The sequence below is a fragment of the Fistularia commersonii genome, chromosome 8, assembly GCF_037954325.1.
Source record: "Fistularia commersonii isolate RoL2024-O1a breed Wild chromosome 8, RoL_Fcom_v1.0, whole genome shotgun sequence".
Taxonomy (NCBI): Eukaryota; Metazoa; Chordata; class Actinopteri; order Syngnathiformes; family Fistulariidae; genus Fistularia; species Fistularia commersonii.
Genome location: NC_141291.1, coordinates 3202224 through 3215872, shown reverse-complemented (window position 1 = coordinate 3215872; position 13649 = coordinate 3202224). Strand labels below are relative to the sequence as shown.

General features: G+C 52.0%; 1 protein-coding gene across 1 annotated transcript in view; it reads right to left on the bottom strand.

Moving 5' to 3' along the window:
• Positions 1-1289, bottom strand: part of alk (ALK receptor tyrosine kinase) — a 216739-nt gene extending 215450 nt beyond the window's left edge. Inside the window, exon 1 of the mRNA XM_086150483.1 lies at positions 424-1289. Coding sequence (XP_086006609.1) covers positions 424-1123 — 700 coding nt within the window. The 5' untranslated portion in view covers positions 1124-1289. The remainder of the gene's footprint in view (positions 1-423) is intronic.
• Positions 1290-13649: the final 12360 nt, after the last annotated feature.

The window sequence follows — 13649 nt, the reverse complement described above, 5'->3', positions numbered from 1 at the left end:
AACGCATGTTACGATCCGGAGATGATCCCCCACCACGTCTCCATGAAATAATCATCTCCATCGCAGCAGTGATGGAGATGGAAGCCTCTGAAGATGCAGCAGGAACCGGAATCCAAGAGTGGAGGGAATCAAAGAGGCTGGGAATCTAACCGGCGCGTGGTTCTTCTGCTCTCCATCAATAATGGAGCAGGAGTGTGGAGGATGCTCAACGCGCGCGCACACACACACACACACACACACACACACACACACACACACACACATACATGTTCCCATGTGGATTCCTCAGTGAGATCACACAACTTCCATCTCCAGCCGCTCTGGAAGTCAGTTTGACCCCGAACCTTCACCTCCACCTCCGCAAGGGTTCAGCAGCCGGATTTTTTGCGTGTGCGTGTGCGTGCAGGGTCGTGCACAACTCACCCTGGGACGCTATCCGGAAGGAGAAGCGCGGGTCGGCGGCTCGGATGGCCGCGGCGTAGCGGTCCTCGATGCCCGGCACCTGCGCCTCCTTCTCGGGCATGAGTCGGACCCTCAGCCGGCCCCCGTCCGCGCCGAGCCACCAGTCCAGCACGGCCGTCAGGTCCACCTCCAGGTGCGCGCCGTCGCGCACGGCCAAGCCGCCGCAGCCGGAGCCGATCAGCTCCTCTCCGACCTCCACCACCACCTGGTTGGACTTCCGGCTGGCTTTGGTCAAGCCCAGTTTGAGAACTTTGGCCCCGGACCAGGACCCGGGGCGGGCCCCGGCGGCCCCGGCGGCCCCGGCGGCCCCGGAGCCGGACGCGTTGCCGCCGGTTCTCCCCGCCAGCGCGGCAGCGGTTCTCTGCAAAGGCACGCAGCGCATCCGCAGGCTGGCGCCGACGGCGCGGCACCGGCCGCCCGCCGGGCAACCGCCGCTCACCGGCCCCCGCACGAACTCCGCCAGGTAGACCCGCAGCAGCGACGGCACGGCGAAGTCCACGGACAGCGTCTTGCGTTTGATGCGGGAGTGCAGGGTCTGGTTGGAGTCCCGCTTGGCGTCGGCACCGGGTTCCGACCCCGCCGCGCTCCTCGGGGCGGCGCAGTGCAGCCCGGCGAGGAATGCCGCAGCGCAGAGCAGCAGGACGCGCGTCCCGGCGTGCATGGCGAGCGGATCTCCGGCGGCGGCTCGTCGTCGTCGGCGGCGGCGGGATCGATGTGGCTGCGGCTCCGCCGCCCGGTGCGCACACGTGGCCGCGCGTCGGTAGCCGTCTCCCGCACGCCTGTGCGTTCGCCCTCCACCTTTCTGCAGACGTTTCTGCACAAAAAAAAAAAAGTGCAGGTCCCCCCCCTTCCTCCTCCTCCTCCTCCTCCTCCTCCTCCTTCTTCTTCTTCTTCTTCTCGCTCTCCGGTGCCGGTCCCGGAGCGCTGATCGGTATGCGGGTCGGGTTCGATCCGGTGGCGGGGGCGGGGGTGCGGAGGGGCGGGGAGCGCGGTTTCAAAGGCTCCCTGTCTCCTGGCGCGGCGGCGGCGGCGGTACAAGTGGTCCCTCTGTCAGCGGAGGATGCGGCGGCGGCGGCGGCGGCGGCGGCGGCGGCAGCGCCTCCGCCCCCCCCCCCCTCTCTCTCTCTCTCCAACACCCCCTCCGAAAAAAAAGCAAAAAAAAAACTCAAACCATGAATTCACAACGACTTCCGGCGGAAGTCATCGCGTCCGTGCAACTTTTTTTTTTTTTTTTTTTTTTTAAAACCCCGATCACATCTCACCGGGTCCGCCGCCGAGCCGCTCAGCCATCCATTTGACGTCAAAGACCCCCCCCCCCCTATATGCACACACACACACATACACACACACACACATACACACACACACACGCACGCACAAAGAGGAGCCTCCGCCGTCACGGTGCGCCTTCCGGGGATCCACAGACTGTTTTCCCCCTAAAGTCCTTTGGTAAGCGTGTGTGTGTGTGTGTGTGTGTGTGTGTGTGTGTGTGTGTGTGTGTGTGTGTGTGTGTGTGTGTGTGTGTGTGTGTGTGTGTGTGTGTGTGAGAGAGAGAGGGAGAGAGAGGGAGGTTTGGACCACAATCTGACTGGACTGCCGTTTAATTGACAACTGAGATGTTAATGTTTTGCACCTCCTGACACACACACACACACACACACACACACACACACACACACACACACACACAAACACACGCTCGTGAACTACCATCGTCCACCACTAGATGGCGCCCTCACATTCCAGAGCTGTTCCATCCCCTTCGTCGGTTTCAAAGGATAGAAAAAATAACAACCCCATTACCGCTCTAATAACTAATTTATTTCCTAATTTTTTTAAATTTATTTATCTTTTTTTTTTTTTTTCAATAGAGATGTCATTAGTGCGCCGTCGGCGGAGGAAGACGGCGACGACCTTTTCCGCACAGAAGAAGAAGAAGAAGAAGAAGAAGAAGAAGAAGAAGAGCTTTCTGACAGTCGGTTCTGCCGACTGGGTCGGATTTCAGAGGAGATAATTAGATTTATGGATTTTTTAATCGGATTGCTTGTAGCGCAAAAAACTCCGAAGGCAGGAACCTCGGCCCGAGGAGGAGGAGGAGGAGGAGGAGGAGGGGAAAAATGATGAAGAGTACAGGCGGATCATTCACGCTTCCGTTCAGTAATAAAGATTTGGCGAACCCGGTGGGGGTGGAAGTCAGACGCTAACGTTGCTCTTTTCTTTAACCGCCTGGACGCGGCCTTGACCCGCCGCCCTCCTCGTCCTCGCAGCCGCACCTCCGGACGCTCCGATGTGAAGTGAAGGCGTCTCATGAGAAGGTGCGGGAAAGGGTCCGGTAGTAAAAGTAAAACTTTCACTCTCATTGGGCTCTTCTGATCGCAACTGGAGGAGGAAGAGACACCACGGATACGCAAATTAGCCACGGATGATTCAGTCTGTGCAGCAGCGGCATGTGGTTTTCAACTTCCTGCCTCGGGACCGTGGATGGGGAGAGCTGCCGTGGTCATGAGGCCCCTCAGAGCCCTTCATCTCTCCCAGTCATCTACAGGGGAGGAAGTGACTGGTTCGCTGCCGTTCTGCACCCTACTTGCCTTACTCTGCGTCTGCGTCTGCACCTGTGTCTGCGTCTGCGTTTGTGTCTGAGCCTTACTCTGCATATGTGACTGCGTCTGTGTATTAGTCTTATTCTGAGTCTGCATCTCCATCTGAGTCTGCGTCTGTATCTGTGACTGCGTCTGCATCCTAGTCTTAGTCTGAGTCTTAGTCTTAGTCTTAGTCTGAGTTTGCGTCTGCGTCTGCATCTGCATCTGTGTCTTCGTCTGCATCTGAGTCCGTGTCTGCATCTGCGTCTGCATCCGGGTCTACACCTTACTCTGCATCTATGACTGCGTCTGCGCCTGCGTCTAAGTCTGAATCTGAGTCTACGTCTGCATCTGCGTCTGCATCTGTGTCCATGTCTGTGCCTGCTTCTGCATCTGCGTCTGCATCCTTGTCAAAGCCTTACTCTGCATCTGTGACCGCGTCTGCGTATTAGTCTTATTCTGAGTCTTCATCTCCATCTGAGTCTGCATCTGCATCTGTGACTGTGTCTGCATCTTAGACACATCTGAGTCTGAGTCTGAGTCTGCCTCTGCATCAGTGTCTGCGTCTGCGTCTGCGTCTGCGTCTGCGTCTGTATCTACATCTGTATCTGCATCTGAGTCTGTGTCTGCATCTGCATCTGCGTACGGGGCTACACCTTACTCTACATCTATGACAGCGCCTGCGTCTGCGTCTGCGTCTTAGTCTGAATCTGAGTCTGAATCTGCCTCTGCCTCTGCCTCTGCCTCTGCCTCTGCCTCTGCATCTGCATCTGAGTCTGTGATTGCGTCTGCGCCTGTGTCTTCGCCTTACTCTGCATCTGTGATTGTGTCTGCATTTCAGTCTGAGTCTGCATCTGCATCTGCATCTGCATCTGTGTCTGTGTTTCCACCTCCGTTTGCATCTGAATCTGTTTCTGCGTCTGCATCTTCGTCTGTGACTGCGTTTATGACTCTATCTGTGTCTGCATCTATAAAGGCGCCTGCCACTGAATCTGCATCTGCATCTGTTTCTGCATCCATGTCTACATGTGTGTCTGTGTCTGCATCTGCATTTAAGTCTACATATATGTCTGCGTCTGCGTCTGCATCTCTGTCTGCATCCATGTCTACATGTATGTCTGCATCCATGTGTACATGTACAGTATGTCTGTGTCTGCCTCTTTGTCTGCGTCTGCATCCATGTCTACGTATATATCGGAGTCTGCGTCTGCCTCTGCCTCTGCATCTTCATCTGCATCTGCATCTGCATCCGCATCTGCACTGCATATGTGTCTGCATGTCTACATGTCTACGCCTGTGGAGCTACTGCGTCTGCATCCATGTCTACATGTATGTCTGCGTCTGCTTCTGCATCTGTATCTATGTGTACACGTATGTCTGCGTCTGCGTCTGCGTCTGCGTCTGCGTCTACGTCCTGCATCCATGTCTACACGTATGTCTGTGCCTGCCCCTGCGTCCAGCCGAGCTGCTCTGCTGTTTTTACAAGGATTTTATTCAGTCCCTTCAATTACTTTTCATTTATTTATTTTTATGTTCCCGGGAGGCTGAGTTTAACTGGCTGGGAAATTCACATTCCGGCAGGTGAAGGTTAAGAATAAAATCAGTCAGTCTAAGCTGTCAGCATGACCCCGGGTCACGTGCGTCTGCATCCGCCGTGCAAACACACGGGTTTACAACCGCAGCGAGGGGGAGGCCGAGGACATCTTTATTCATGGAACGTTTGTTTTTCGTAAAAATCCGCAAACATTATTCAGACAGAGGAGGAGGCGGGGCAGGATCAAGCGGAGGGAGGAGGCCGGCACCCGTCCCATCGGCCCTTCCGCCGGCCTTTGAGCAAGGCAGTACCCTTGCATTTACAAGAAAAAGCCGAATTTGGATTTGAAAAGCGGAGGGAGGCGGGGGAGGGGACGGTCAAGGTCAAATTCAACGGCTCCCCGACCGATAACTCATCTCCAAGACGGGAAACGTCACCCCCCCCCTCCGCCCCCTCCTCCCCAACCCCAGCTCCGAGTCGGCCTCCGCTATCTGTTCCATCTCCGCCTTGTTTGGTGTGCAGCTCACAGGCGGTTGGCGAGGGGGTGGGGCTGATAAATTGCAGACAAATAGTTCTTTACAAAGACCCTTCCCCCTTCCGGAGCGCCGGTTTTCCACGGGGGCACGGCAAACCCCATAAATCAGACGCCCGGCTCTCCGTCCGGCATCATCGTGTGTCACGGCCTGCACCTCCACCCCTCAGGAATGATCAACAACAACAACGGGCCAAAAAGAAAAAAAGAGAAATTGGAATTCATCCCTCAGGAGACGTCCGGTCGTCCCAAAGCCGTCCCGTCGTCCCGTCCCTCAGGGGATTTTCTTTGGGGGCGGAGCCTCCTCCATTGCTAGCAGGATCACCTCCGACCCCCGCTGATGGAGGCGGGAGGGGCCGTTTGGGGCGGTCACAGGTGCGGGGAGGCAAACTTTTGATAAGTGGCAGTTGGCCCGAGCAGCGGACTTGAAAAATGTCTCCCTTTTAGCTCCGGTCCGTCGGGTTCCCCGGCGCGACCGGCACTCGCATTAATCACCGCCTGCAGGGGCCGGGCAGCGGCGCCACCAGGTAGTTAGCGCGGCGCTGACGGCTGGGAAGTCTGCGGAGGGGGACGGGGGTGGGAACTGGGGTATCACAATAAAAGCATGAGTTTTGGGGCAGGAATGGGAAAAGAATTAGCTTCGGATCGAACCAGAAGAGGCTGAAAGAGGCCGGCAGCCTCCAGGCGGGACCTGGTGAGGGATCTGAATTTGACCCCTGCAGCAACTCGGGTGAGAAGGTCAGAGGTCAAGGAGATGCGGATAATGTCGACAGCCCTCCAGCTGATCGCAGGGTTATACTATTATTACTGTGCTGTTGTGTAAAACTGCAGTACTTGTATGTTCTGTATCTCCAGGGGAAAAGCGTCGATTCCTCAGAAGCATTCTAGGATACCAGAACGGACAATAGCTGCCGTTTAGCTCCGAGTACACACACACATACACACACACACACACACACACACACACACACAGACAGAGTGTTTGTCAATCAGCAACAACGCTAGTTAGCAAGCCACCTGTTGGCGATTCATGGTGATATCATCCGTCGCTGAGCTCTTTGCGCCTTTAAGCTAAGACTGATGACGTCAATGGCTCGATAGCTAGTGTGCTAACAATGAGGAGCGAAAGGGTCGGATGCTAGCGGTCACAGCCAGCGCTTGACAGCCCGCCAGCTGATCGCAGGGTTGTCGAATTTATCACTGCGCTGTTGTGTAATACTGCTGTACTTGTATGTTTCTGATGCTGGCGGGTCGGATCTGCTGCTTCCTCAAACTCATTCTAGGATACCAGAACGGACGATAGCTGCCATTTAGTACTGAGAAAACACACACACGCACAAACACACACAGGGTGTTTGTCAATCAGCGACAACCCAGCTGGGTAGCTAGTGTGCTAACAATGAGGAATGAAAGGGTCGGATGCTAGTTAGCTTGCCACCCCATGGCAATGCATGGTGATGACGTCAGACGCCGAGCTCTTAGCGCCTTTAAGCTAAGACTGATGACGTCAACAGCTGGGTGCCTAACGTGCTAGCAAAGAGGAATCGAAGGGTCAGATGCTAGTTAGCTTGCCACCTCATGGCGATGCATGGTGATGACGTCGGACGCCGAGCTTTTAGCGCCTTTTAGCTACGACTGATGACGTCAACAGCTGGGTAGCTAGCGTGTTAACAATGAGGAATGAAAGGGTTGGATGCTAGTTAGCTTGCCACCTCTTGGCGATGCATGGTGATGACGTCAGACGCCGAGCTTTTAGCGCCTTTTAGCTTAGACTGATGACGTCAACAGCTGGGTAGCTAGTGTGCCAACAATGAGGAATGAAAGGGCCGGATGCTAGTTAGCTAGCCATCTCATGGCGATGCATGGTGATGACGTCAGATGCCGAGCTCTTACCGCCTTTTAGCTAAGACTGATGAAGTCAACAGCTAGGTAGTTAGCGTGCTAGCAAAATAGAATGAAAGGGTCGGATGCTAGTTAGCAAGCCACCTCTTAGCGATGCATGGTGATTACATCAGACGCCGAGCTCTTACCGCCTTTTAGCTAAGACTGATGACATCAACAGCTGGGTAGCTAGCGTGCTAACAATGAGGAATGAAAGGGTCGGATGCTAGTTAGCTTGCCACCTCTTGGCGATGCATGGTGATGACGTCAGACGCCGAGCTTTTAGCGCCTTTTAGCTACGACTGATGACGTCAACAGCTGGGTAGCTAGCGTGCTAGCAAAGAGGAATGAAAGGGTAGGATGCTAGCAGCCGCAGCCAGAGCTCCGCTAGCAGCGCTAACAGTTCAAGCGGAGGCAAAGCCAGAGTGTCTGGGCGGATGGTGCTCTGCAGTGATGGAGAACGCTATCTGCAGGTCCTCGTGTTTCTGCCTCTCTGGTATCGACTATCCACTTAGGCTCCGGAGCCTCGAGCCTCCGCTCCTCCATCTCAGCCGGCGAGGAGGCGTCGCAGCACCGGACCGCGTCGGGACACGACCGCAGCTAAACATCCTTTCGGACTTGAAGAACGCCGCGCACCTTAAAGGAACCCTTGAAGTTGTGCAGGACGGGCGCCACGAAGTGCACGTCACCGACCCGTTCAGGCGGCTACCAAAAGCGGCGGTTGGCTAATAGGCCTCCGAGCGCCCGCCGTGCGGAGATACTCGCCTCATCCTGGGTCGTTTCAACCGGAAACTTCTCCCGCAGAGATTTCTTCTTTTTGCTGATGTTCGTCAACTAAATGTGCAACCCTTCATTCAAAAGGGTTGTAGATTATTGAAACCATTTTTCACACCGTTAAAAGAATTAACAAAATACTTTTTTTTTTGTTTTTTATGTACAGCTATTGTATTTATTATTATTTTTTAATCATTATTTTGTTGCAGTTATTTTATTAATAATAGTCAGAATCGGAATTGGTTTATTCGTAGGAACTTTACAACTACAAGGAATTTGATTTGGTTAACGTTGCTAAACAGACAACATGTAACTGGCATTAAATACGTGAAAAATAAAAATTAGATCAAATAACTGAGTTTATTGAAATTCAACAAGAATTCACTATGAGAACCCCCGCAAACTGATTTTATGTTTCGTTCCAGAAATTAAATTACAATCATTTAAACTGGGACTATATTGTTGAGCAAAGTATAAGAAATATGAAGATTAAAAAAAGACCCTAATTCCAAATATGCAATTAGGGATATTTGTCAGAGTTCTAGAAGAACGTCCATGGGACCGACGCAGGAGCGCGAAGCAGGTGTGTGTGAGTGTGTGTGAAGGTGATTCTCTGCCAGCCGTTGGAGGATGTGGGGGGGTTAAAGGGGCTTTCGGATGTTTCCGGATGCTCGTCGGTCGCCCCCGGTAACAAATTCCCCGCCTCCTTTCATTCCTCCACTTCCTGCTTTTGTCAGAAAAGAAGAAGAAGCGAATGAATTTCCACAAACTGCGAATAATGAATATCATGCTATACAAATGTGGAAGCAAGCAGGGAGGACTCTCACAAGTCAACTCACACACACACACACACACACACACACACACGCACGCACGCACACAAGCATGCAAACAATACCGTGGGTGCCTATCAGCAGACCCGGGATCAGATCTGTGAGCTTTAATAAGCCGGGAGCTGCTCTTATCCCTCCATCAATAATAACTGGCTGCTTTGAAGGGCTCCGCCGCCGCTTCCTGCTCTTCTCTATCGCCTTCGCCGCGCCGTCTCACCCCGCCGCCATTCATCAGCCATGTGTGTGTGTGTGTGTGTGTGTGTGTGTGTGTGTGTGTGGTGGGGGCGGGGCGGCACGCTCACCTGAGACCCTCGCCGCCGCCAGCCTTCGGGGGGAGGCGGGGGCGCGGTTCCCTTCGCTCACCTGCATATAAATAAATAAAACAGGAAGTGAACGTCCGACGGGCTCGGCCCGCACGGCCTTCCAGGGGTGGCGTGCGGCGAGGTGATTCATGGCTTCACGGCGTGGATGGACGGACGGATGGATGGATGGATGGAGGGGAAAAGGGGGGGGTCTGTGTTACCGCTCCCCTCCATTAGTTACCCATCGACGCTCCCGAGCCTAATGTGGTCGTGTCAGTTGGCTCTCCACGCCGTCCAATGGATGGCGGTCCGGCGATGGCCGCCTCCATCAACGCCACGGCGAAGGAGGGAGGGGGGCGGCGGCGTCCCGTTGGAGGGGGGTCGGGTGGGCGATCCCTCAACGCCGCCCTGTCAATACGGCCGGCGCTGACGGATTGGCCGGCTGGGCGGACGACGCAGGCTACGCCCCGCGTCTGACTCTGTGACATACATCACAGAGCGGCGGCGGCGGCGGCGGCGGCGGCGGCGGCGGCGAGGGACGGGGAGGGTTAGAGGTGAATAAAGAGTGAATTATCTGACATCCAGGGAGGAGTGGGGGAGGGGGAGGTGAAAAAAACAATCTGCACGCGTGTTGCGCCTCTTAAAAAGAGCACGGCGGTGATTCATGACGCGGGAACTCACCACGCCGCCGACATTTAAGTGCATCTACAGGGCCGAGTGGGAGGTTGGGGTGGAGGGGCGCCCCAAAAAAATAGACCGCAGAGGGGCTTCTTCTGCGGGTATCATCACCGCTTCCTCCACCTCCTCCTCCTCCGGTTTCCTGGTAACTGATGTATGCGTGCATCCTACCCCGTCTGAATGCAAATGGCGGCCCGCCATCGGAACGGCGAAGTTTTTTCGGGGGTGCAGGAAGGAGGGCGAGGGGTTCTCGCAGGAAAAAGAAGCGGGATTTTCAAAATGGAGCTGCGGGGAGTCTTGGTGGAGAGCCGGAGCCTGCAGGCAGGACGAGGACGGCCCTGACAGGGAAAACCTTTTCCTTAGCTTCGCCCCAGGCCCGCCACCTGCCTGGCATTTACCCTCCCTGCATATGTGTGTGTGTGTGTGTGTGTGTGTGTGTGTGTGTGTGTGTTTGTGTACCGGCACATTTTTGCATTTTTTGGTACCCCAGCCCCTCCTTAGCCTGATGTCTTCCCGTCTTAATGAGCCGGTTTGAGTTTATTATCCAACGCACGGTTTGAACCACAGAAGGAATAGAAAGTCAAAATGGAAAAATGTTTTTCAACACACACACACACACACACGTGTGTGCGCACGAAACACACAAGAAATATGGAAATTTTAGTCGAAGGCGTTGGTGTTGGAATATGAATGATTAATGGCATGTAGGTGAAAATGCAGGTGAAAATATTAATAATAGTTATTTTCATTATGTCACACATTATTATTATTAATTGTTATTTTGCTGTTATTACAATTGTTCTAATCATCATTACAATATAAAAACATTAGTCATTATTTTTATCATTTATATTATATTATCGCTAATTTTATCATTACCATAATTGTCATTATAATATTATATTGAAAATAATAACAATCATTTATATTATTATTATTGATAATGTTAACATTAACTTAACTGCCACTATTATCATTATTATTAATCTTAAAACAATAATAATAATAATAATAATAATAATAATAATAATAATGACATAGTATCTCCCGCACTTGTATTATCATAATTATTCCTAATGATAAAAATAATAATAATAATAATGATTTCATTGGTTCATTGGAAAAATCCCAGACATGTAAATAAGAGGGATAATCGCGTGTTTCCATCTGACCCGTGAACGTTTGCGTGTTTCCTGTACGTGCAGCGGAAGCCGTATCGAACGATATCGTCTTATCATACGGCATAAATAAAGAACGGATGACTGAATATATGAATAAACCGTCGCGGCCCGATGCCGTCTTAAATAAGCCGCACACGTCGTCTCCCCGAGTTTCCCTCTGACCTTTTCTCTTTTAAAAAGGAGGAAAAAAAAAAAAAAGAGTACATTCCCTCGCTGACATTCTCTCCGAGCCTAAACACAACAATTAAACAGGCTAATGGTGTTTCCGCCGCTGTCGCTGGAAATTAAAACAAATTAAATCATGTTTCCACTGACATTTACCTGGCCAGGGTTTGGCGGGGGGTCGGTCGCCGGGATTCGCCGTCGTGTCGACGTGGGACTTTAATTGCCGTTTTACATCGGGAGAAGTATGGATCCGGCTTCCCGTCACTGACATTCAACCCGCCTGATGAAACAGGAGGGGAAATAATTACTGCTATAGGTCATGATTTACTATCGAGAGCGTATCGATTCGCCACGCCGACCTGTTTCCATCCCGGCGTTCTGGTTTTCAATAGGTTAACGTAGAGGGACGCAGGGCAAACACACACACACACGACGTACAGTGTGTGACGTGACTTCGCTCTTGAACGCGGTATTTATTTTGATAGCGTAACGTTAGCGCTGGGCTAGCACAAGCTAGCTCTCACCAATGCGTGATGTTGACCTTATATCTCCTCGGATCGACTCCGGTCTTGAACGCGGTATTTGTTTTGATAGCATGACGTTAGCGCTGGGCTAGCACAAGCTAGCTCTCCCCAATATCTTCTCGGATTGACTGTGGTGTCTCGTTAGGTGTCCACCGTTTATTTTAAAGCTACTGTTAGCATGTGGCTGTTAGCGCCACCGGTTTTAGCACACACACACACGACCCACAGTGTGTGACGTGACTTCGCTCTTGAACGCGGTATTTATTTTGATAGCATAACAGTAATGCTAGGTTAGCACCAGCTAGCTCTCCCCGATGCGTGATGTTGACCTTATATCTCCTCGGATCGACTCCGGTGCTTTGCCAGGTGTCCGCCGTTTATTTTAAAGCAAGTGTTAGCATGTGGCTGTTAGCGCCGCCGGTTTTAGCACACATACACACTACGTATAGTATGTGACATGACTTTGCTCTTGAACGCGGTATTCAATTTGATAGCATAACAGTAATGCTAGGTTAGCACCAGCTAGCTCTCCCCGATACGTGATGTTGACCTTATATCTCCTCGGATTGACTCCGGTGTTTCGCCAGGTGTCCGCCGTTTATTTTAAAGCAAGTGTTAGCATGTGGCTGTTAGCGCCGCCGGTTTTAACAGTAACGCCTTTCTATCTCTACGTCGTTGTCATCGGCAATTTTAAAGCTACTGTTAGCATGTAGCTGTTAGCGCCGCCGGTTTTAGCACACACACACACACACGGCGTATAGCGTGTGACATGACTTCGCTCATGAGTACGGTATTTATTTTGATAGCGTAACAGTAATGCTAGGTTAGCACCAGCTAGCTGTCCCCGATGCGTGATGTTGACCTTATATCTCCTCGGATTGACTCTGGTGTCTCGCCAGGTGTCCGCTGTTTTTATTCCTGCTCTTAATTTTAAAGTCAGTGTCAGCATGTGGCTGCTAGCGCCGCCGGTTTTAACAGTAACGCCTTTCTATCTCTACGCGACTTCGATCTCTACCGGGTTTTTTCCTGTTGTCATCGGCAATTTTAAAGCTACTGTTAGCACGTGGCTGTTAGCGCCGCCGGTTTGAGCACACATACACACTACGTATAGTGTGTGACATGACTTTGCTCTTGAACGCGGTATTTATTTTGATAACATAACATTAGCGCTGAGTTAGCACCAGCCAGCTCTCCCTGATGTGTGATGGTGACCTTATATCTCCTGGGATCGACTCCGGGTCTCGCCAGGGGTCCGTCATTTTTATTCGTGCTATCAATTTTAAAACTAGTGTTAGCATGTAGCTGTTTGCACCGCCGGTTTTAGCAGTAGGACAAACACACACACACGACGTAAAGTATGTTGCATGACTTTGCTTTTGAACGCAGTATTTATTTTGATAGCGTGACGTTAGCGCTAGGCTAACACCGGCTAGCTCTCCCTGATGCGTGATGGTTACCTTACATCTCCTGGGATCGACTCTGGGTCTCGCCAGGGGTCCGTCGTTTTTATTCATGCTATCAATTTTAAAACTAGTGTTAGCATGTAGCTGTTTGCGCCGCCGGTTTTAGCAGTAGGACAAACACACACACACGACGTAAAGTATGTTGCATGACTTTGCTTTTGAACGCAGTATTTATTTTGATAGCGTAACGTTAGCGCTAGGCTAACACCGGCTAGCTCTCCCTGATGCGTGATGGTTACATATCCTGGGATCGACTGCGGCGTCTCGCCAGGTGTCCGCCGTTTTTATCCCTGCTCTCAATTTTAAAGCTACTCTTAGCATGTAGCTGTTAGTCCCGCCAGTTTCAGCAGTAACGCCCTTCTATCTCTGCGCCGACTGCGGTTTTTTCTCGTCTCCGACATCGACAACGATGGGTTTCCAATTGCGGAGCTCCAGATTTGCTTCACGTGGAACGTGTCACGGGAAAACTGCATTGGAGCCGACTTATGCTAGGCTCGCTCCCGTCATCTCGAATGTAAAGTACGAGGCGGTAATCTGATCAGTCAATATCAATATCTGATCCGTCAATATCAGTCTTTGTGACACAACCAACAACCGATAGATGAGTTCCAGGGAAGACCAACACCGTTGTTGACGGCAAAGACGTAACCGTCGGCGGTACGGATGGAACGGTGAAGGACGTCTCGATGCGAGAAGGAGAAGCGAAGGAGTGAAATGGGGAAAACATAGCATGTTGGGAAA